Source organism: Vicia villosa, linkage group LG2 (assembly GCF_029867415.1).
Source record: "Vicia villosa cultivar HV-30 ecotype Madison, WI linkage group LG2, Vvil1.0, whole genome shotgun sequence".
NCBI classification, from domain to species: domain Eukaryota; kingdom Viridiplantae; phylum Streptophyta; class Magnoliopsida; order Fabales; family Fabaceae; genus Vicia; species Vicia villosa.
The window spans coordinates 201,285,028-201,293,119 of record NC_081181.1 but is presented as its reverse complement, the minus strand read 5'-3'; the positions used below and the strand labels follow the sequence as shown (position 1 = coordinate 201,293,119).

The following is an 8,092-nucleotide window of genomic DNA, read 5'->3' as shown; positions in this document are numbered from 1 at the left end:
AATTTCAATTTAGTGTCTCTCAACCAGTTTTTTGGTTTGTGGACTTATATTACCTTGAAATAAGGTAATGTCTTCTTTAAGAAATCGGGGGTAGGCTGAAATAAGGTACTGTCTTCTTTTAGAGCCTCAAACAATCGAGACAACTGTAACTTCCTATCTTTAGCTAACTACCAACTTAACCAATATGAAAGCTATAGGATTTCATTAGGTATTGCTTAAGTGTTGCTTATTCACTGTAGTATATTTTTGTACTATAGTTGCATAACATTCTATTTCAAGACTTGAGTGGTTTGACAAGATTTATTTCTATTATTCACACTTTATAGGATCTCATTAGGTATTCTGATCAAGACATAATGATGATAGCTATTTCTTGTCTTGACAGAATTCCTTAGTACCTGATAGAGAAACCAAGAAGCAAAAGCATTTGTTTAGCTTAATTAAGACATGGATAAAACATGGATGAATTCAAACCGATTGTCGAAAGAGTACGAGAAAGGAGTATGGGAATTCGTTAAGTTTGCGGTTGCGCACTCCGAAGACCCGATTCGAATGCCTTGTCCTTGCTTGGGTTGCTGTTATGGGGATAAGGTTGACGGGAATAAGTTGGCATCGCATTTACTACGGTTTGGAATTGATAGAAGTTATACATGTTGGACAATGCATGGTGCGAAAAGTAACGGGAATGTTGAGTCGAGGTGTAATACGAAGTATGCTTCAAACAACGATTGCACAGACACATATGATTATGCAGAAGCGCTTGAAGAAGATCTTGAGGATTGTCCCAAAATGTTCGAGAGGTTGGTAAGCGATGCAGAGAAACCGTTGTATGATGGTTGTACAAAATTCACAAGATTGTCTGCGGTGTTAAAGTTGTACAACTTAAAGGCGGACAATGGATGGTCGGATAAAAGTTTCACAGAGTTATTAGCCCTTATGAAAGATATGCTACCAGATGATAATGTTCTTCCCAATCGAACGTATGAGGCCAAAAAGATGTTGTCCTATATTGGCATGAGCTATGATAAGATACATGCATGTCCAAACGATTGCGTTTTGTTTCGAAACGAGTATGCAGCGTTGAATGATTGTCCTAAATGCGGTGCCCCTCGATATAAGAAAAAGTTGTCTCCGGCCAAAGTCTTATGGTATTTTCCTATAATTCCGAGATTTAGACGCATGTATCGTAGTGAAACCAATTCAAGACACTTGACTTGGCATGCAGATGAAATAATTATTGATAGAAAGTTGCGACATCCGGCAGACTCACCACAGTGGATGAAAGTTGATACTGATTATCCTGAATTTGGAAAAGAAGCAAGAAACCTTCACTTGTCATTGTCTACTGATGGAATGAACCCGCATGGTATTCAAAGTATCTCGCATAGCACATGGCCTGTGATTCTTATGATTTATAACCTACCTCCGTGGCTATGTATGAAGCGTAAGTACATGATGTTATCTATGCTAATTTCTGGGCTTAAACAACCAGGGAATGACATAGACGTATACTTGGCACCCTTAATCGAAGATTTAAAGTTTTTGTGGGAGAACAGTGTGGAGGTTTACGATGGGTATAGGAAAGAAAGTTTCAACTTGAGGGCGATGTTGTTTGGAACAATTAATGATTTTCCAGCATACGGAAATCTATCCGGGTACAACAATAAAGGTCAAAAAGTGTGTCCTGTTTGTGAAGATGAAACCGATACGACACGATTGGATCTTTGTCAGAAGAATGTCTTTCTCGGCCATCGTAGATTCTTAAATTCTAATCATCACTACCGTGGGTGGAGAAAAGCATTCAATGGAAAGGCCGAACATCGTACAGCCCCGCCTTTTTTGTCAGGTGATCAAATTTTTGAAAAGGTGAAAGATGTGAGCACTCAGTTTGGCAAGCCTTTTGCACATTCACTTGTCAAGGGTGGGTGGAAGAAGAAGTCAATTTTTTTTAACTTCCATATTGGAAGTCGTTGTGCATAAGACATTTACTGGATGTTATGCATATTGAAAAAAATGTATTTGACAACGTTATAGGTACGTTACTCAATATACAAGGAAAGTCTAAGGATGGCCTTAACATAAGGAAGGACATGGTAAACATGGGAATGAGAACTGAATTGGGACCCGTGACGAAAGGAAGACGAACATATCTGCCACCTGCTGTTTACACTCTATCTAGAAAGGAGATGAAAACACCGTGTAAGTTCCTCAGTGAAGTTAAAGTTCCAGAAGGCTACTCTTCAGATATTAGAAGACTTGTGTCCATGAAAGACCTCAAGTTAAAGAGTTTGAAGACGCATGATTGCCATGTTATAATGGAACATTTTTTACCAATAGGTATACGTTCTATTCTGCCAGAAAAAGTAAGAAGCGCAATAACTAAACTGTGTTTTTTCTTCAGGTCAATTTGCAGTAAGGTGACCGATCCCACGATCTTACCAACATTGCAAAAAGAGATAGTTGTTACTTTATGTGATCTTGAAATGTATTTTCCTCCCTCGTTTTTTGACATAATGGTTCATCTAGTCGTTCATCTTGTGAAAGAGACACAATTATGCGGACCAGCTTATATGAGATGGATGTACCCTGCTGAACGTTGTATGAAAATATTAAAAGGGTACTTGAAAAACAGAAGTCGACCGAAGGGTTGTATTGCCAAACGATACGTTGTTGAAGAAGCAGTTGAGTTTTGTACTGAATATCTGTCAAATGTTCAATCAATTGGACTCCCCAAATCTCATATTGTCGAAAAAAAAGAAGGAAAAAGGCTAATTGGAAATAAAGTTGTGACAGTATCAATGGTCGAACGGGATCAAGCGCACTTGTATGTTCTGCACAATGAGATTGAGGTTGAGCCGTATGTTGAAATGCACAAGGTTGTTCTCCGAGATTTAAATCCGAATAGAAATGAGAATTGGATAGTACGAGAGCACAATCGAAGTTTCATACCGTGGTTTAGGGAACATATTTATTCAAAGTATCGTTCAGATCATGCTTTAGTAACAGAAAGGTTGAGATGTTTAGCCTATGGTCCAAGTATAATTGTGTTTTCTTATAGCGCATACGCAATTAATGGATACACATTTTATACCAAAGAACAGGATGATAAAAGTACTATGCAAAATAGTGGTGTTACCTTGGTAGCTGAAGCAATGCACATATCAAGTGCGAATGACTTAAATCCGAAATTTGCAAATTTGTCATATTTTGGGGTTATCGAGCGCATTTTGGTGTTTGATTACGCAAAGTTTCAAATTCCTGTATTTGGTTGCAAGTGGGTTGAAAATAATAATGGCATACGAATGGATAAGTCAGGATTTTTGCAAGTGGATCTCAACAGGGTGGGGTACAAAGATGAGCCTTTCATTCTAGCCTCTCAAGCTAAACAAGTGTTCTATGTCAATGATCCGACAAGTACGAAATGGTCTATAGTGCTTTTATCAAACAAAATAGTTGATGAAAACATTGGAGTTCAAGGTGATATTGGTGTTGGCATTGAATCTTGTACAAGAAACGATCAAAATGAGAACGAATCTTGTACTAGAAATGATCATAATGAGGGTATTTGGATCAATCCAACCGTCTGCGTTGTTAAGAGACGCGTAGAATATCCAATGCTATAGCTCTTCTTGGAAAACAATTCAATAGGGTGATGAAGCAGATGGGCAGAAATCCAAGATCAAATGTCAGGGACACCTCATATGACATCTAGAAGTCAAATGAGTTTGGAAGAAGAAGAGCTGAAGAACAATTTACTCAGGGGAAGGAAATACAGTATCATGAATGTGAAGGATTTGGCCACATCATAGCTGAATGCCCTACATAGCTCAAAAGAAAAAAGAAGAGCCTATCTGCAACTTGGTCCGAAGAGGACTCTGAAAGTGATCTTGAAGAAGAATTTTCCAAGTATGTGAAGGTTTTAACAAATGTGTGCTTATCCAATGAGGACTCCAGTGATGATGGACTAATCTATGATAAGTTAGAAACATCATACATAGAACTATGCCTTAGAAGTGCTGAAATACATCAGCTGAATACATAAAAGGAAGAGCATTTGAAGAATATCACTGGACTGGAAGATGAAGTGAGCTCCCTGAAGTCTGAACTTGGCAGGGTCCACAAATATTTCAGAATGCTGAATAATGGGTCTGAGGTGCTAGATGAAATTCTTTAAAAGAGAAGAATGGGTGGAAACATGAATGGTCTAGGATTCAATGAGAAAAAGGAAGATGCTCCAAATTTCAGTCACCATAAGGGGGTATCAACAATGTCAAACCAAATGTCTCAACATTGTGACAAGAGGAGCACTAGTCGCACCACAGTAAAATTCCTTGACTGGAGATGTCATCACTATGGACAATCTGGACGCATAAAATATGTAAGTAAAATAAAATATTTCCATTATGTTTTTTGTTTGATGGACAATAAACATGTAAGTAAAATAAAATAACATTTACTAAAATACCCTTTATATATATATATATATATATATATATATATATATATATATATATATATATATATATAATATATATATATATATATATATATATATATATATATATATATATATATATATATATATATAGGGCATATCATATGAGAATGACATATTTATATGAGAATGTGAGAATGAATCTGAACCATTGGATTTTAAAATAAATGGTAGAAATTATGAGTGAATCTTTTTTTTTTCTCTCTATTACATCATTTATTTCAAAATGTAGGAGAGAGAAAAAAAGATTCACCCATAATCTCCACCATTTATTTTAAAATCCAATGGTTCAGATTTATTCTCACATTCTCATATAAATATGTCATTCTCATATGATATGCCCTATATATATATATAGAGGAGGGTTATATTGACTCCAAGAGTAAGTTATAATAACTTACTCCACATCTTGACCATTAATTATTTTCAATCTAATGGTTTAAAATAATAAGGAATAGTTTTCTCTTTCCACATTTAATGACTTATTATTTTTAAGCATTAGATTGAAAAGAATTAATGGTCAAGATGTGGAGTAAGTTATTATAACTTACTCTTGGAGTCAATATAACCCTCCTTTTATATATATATATATATATATATGAGAGAGAATATTTTTAGTAGAAAATTAAAAAGTATTTCCGTATTTTAAATAACTTTATACTAGGGATAAAAAGTTATTATGTAGTTTAGTAAGAAACAAATTTGAGTTTTTGTCTAGTCCCTATTCGTGATTTTTGTCATGTCCCGTTAACAAATTTTAAATTAAACGCAAGACAACTATAGTTGTATTGTCGGGTCCCTTATTTTTTTAAGAATAAAACACACTCTTAGTGTAATTAAAAAATAAATAAACTTTTAACACAAAAATATTATTATCTTTCAAAGAATTAAATATACTTTTTTGTCTTTCATTTCTTTTAATTTAAATACCATCAATCCACATTATTTCTTATCTTTTAACCGTTTTTTATACCCTTCTTTTACTATCTTAACTTTTTTGTTAACTTTTTTGTTAGCTACCAAACATACCATTGAACAATAAATTGTTAGTTATAAATGCACTAAATTGGAGATTAAATAAGCAATGTCAATGAACTTATTTTCTCTTTTAAATTTTTGTAAAGGAAACAAACTCGATTCATATATCATTAAATATTAAACCACAACAACTAAATAAAGTGAAAAATAACATAGGACACATACCCCTATCAACTTATTCAAATACTCATTAGGTCAAAAGTTCACACACAGACAATTTATTCAACTAGGATAGGAAAACTTTTTTCATGAACTATAGCTAGCTCATAGATAAAAGTACTAAGTAAAGGAAAAGTATTAAGTCCAGTCTTATGCTATTGGATAGGTAGGAACCATGGCAAGTCCACATACACCTTCCTTAGCATGTATGTCTCTTTTAAACTTGGCATATCCTTTCTCACCCCATTTAGTGCCCCATGAATTTTTCACTAACCAATATTTCACACCATCATCATTAGTACCATAACCAACAATTGTAGTTGTATGGTCTAAATCAATTCCACATTCTTCTCCCAAAATTCCACTTGAGTAAAATTGGAAAGCACGTTTTCCTGATGCAATATAAACTGCTACAGGTTGATTTGCCACTGCTTTTAATAGTGCTTTTTCATTATTAGCAGGAACTGTCTCATAACCCTTAATTTTTGCAACAGTGTAGGAACTTTTCTTAATATTGCATTTTCCATCAACTCTTTTATAACGGTATTTTTCTTCATTTGCTATTCCTCCTTTTTTAACAATGAATTCATATGCATCTTCTGCATAACCACCGTTACATCCATAAGTTCTATTAGTTCTAACACAATCTACTAGTTCTTGTTCTGAGAGTGACACTAATCTTCCTGTAGTTATTTGGTTAATACCTTCTGTTGCAGCCACGGTTGCAAATGCCCAACAACTACCTAAAAATAATAACAACGTCGTATTAGCACACGATATGATCCATTATATATACTATATAATTTATATTTTGAAATTTTGGAACAAATCAGAGCATGTAACTTCTAAAAAAATCATTAGAAAATAAGACTTATGCAAAGACAAATTTTAAAAACCTAGAATAAAATTTTAGTTGGGATTAAACTGGTCACTGCAATGATGACTTTGTAGAGAATAAATATATTTAAATGAATTGAGGATATCATGTAGTGATCCAAACTCAAAAGTTATAGCACTATATTTGCATGACTTAGTATAACATTAATATTTTACCACAACGATGTTGATCCTTGATTGGAGTAACAGCTCCTCTTTCCCTCCAATCCATGCTAGCAGGAACATCAGTTACATTCTCATACCTAAACACTTCTTTTTCTGTTGCTGCCATCTCAACATCAGTTTGTGGCTTCTTCTGACCATTAAGTGAAGTAGCCTTAAACTCTTCATTGGTTTGGTCTGCAAATTGATTAATACTAAGGTTGATACCACTGTCTCCTGCAGCATTGAATGATTCAATGAACTCCAAATTTTGTTTAAATATTTGGAAACGTTTTTCTTTCTCAGCAGCATTTTTGTAAGATTTACCATGTTCTTCCATCCACTGCTCGTGTCTCTCCAACAACTCGTTACAAGTTACAAGAGATGTCCACAGAGTGAGAATGAAAAGCAGAATTAAAACATTTTTTGTGTTAAAGCAATACATCTTTTAAATCAGTTGGAACTACTACAATGATATATTATATATGAATTTGTAAAAGGAAAACTGATATGCATGCTACAACTGCACGGAGGCTATATATAGTAGGAAGAACTATGGAATTTTTTGAATAAAATGATAAGTATGAACAAAGAAGGTAGCTGGAAATTCCATGGCAATATGTTATGAAATTTGAAAGGGCCTTTTTTTTTTCCAAAGGGATGAAATTCAACTTTTCCAGTGGATTCAACTTTTCTAGTATAGTGGTGGAGCTCCACATAAGGTTGTTGTAGGGTAAAAACAATTTTTTTAAAAAAAAAAACTTAAATACAATTTTTTAGTCGTGGTTTTTACTATTTTTCAATAAAAATATGACAAGAGTATTTCAATATGGTTTAGAGAGTGAAAATAAGAGAAAATTACGCATGTGTATGTGTTGAAGGAAATTATACACTTGTCATATTTTTATTGAAAAATAGTAAACACCACACCTAAGAAATCATATTTAAGTTTTTTCTTTAAAAAAGTTGAGGAATATAATAAATTATTTATATATGTTTTTTAAGGTTTTGTTTTAAAGTTTGGAGGAGAGGAGAAGGAAAGATTTTTAAATTTTTTTTTTTTTTTTAAAAAAATATAGAGAAAATTTTAATGTTTTTTGAAAAAAAAATCCACTACTACAAATATATATTTCATAACACCTTACTACCTCAGACATTTAATCCATCAAAATAATAATTATTATTTAGGCGACTTCATTTTTCCATTTTTTTGTTACAAAAGAGGTGTGTCTCTTAATTTGTATATTTATATTAAAATTTTAAAAAATTTTACCACGGTCATTTCTACCAACTGTAGTGAAATTTAGTGTTCATTTTTCAATCTTAGATAGTTTAGTTTTCACAATCTTACAAAAAGTTTAG

General features: G+C 33.3%; 1 protein-coding gene across 1 annotated transcript; it reads right to left on the bottom strand.

Annotated features, from left to right (window-relative positions):
• Positions 1-5,746: 5,746 nt before the first annotated feature.
• LOC131647948 (zingipain-2-like) lies at positions 5,747-7,175 on the bottom strand. The gene is made up of 2 exons (XM_058917758.1): positions 6,746-7,175; positions 5,747-6,435 (listed from the first exon to the last, which is right to left on the bottom strand). Exons 1-2 carry the CDS (start codon positions 7,173-7,175, stop codon positions 5,843-5,845), a joined length of 1,023 nt encoding a protein of 340 aa, XP_058773741.1. The 3' UTR covers positions 5,747-5,842.
• Between the last annotated feature and the right edge of the window lie 917 nt (positions 7,176-8,092).

What these genes read in the sequence shown, in the direction of transcription:
- LOC131647948 (XM_058917758.1), bottom strand. Translation starts at nt 7,175, where the DNA reads ATGTATTGCTTTAACACAAAAAATGTTTTAATTCTGCTTTTCATTCTC. An exon ending in CAAGGATCAACATCGTTGTG is followed by an intron (nt 6,436 to 6,745) that starts GTAAAATATTAA and finishes TATTATTTTTAG; the next exon opens with GTAGTTGTTGGGCATTTGCA.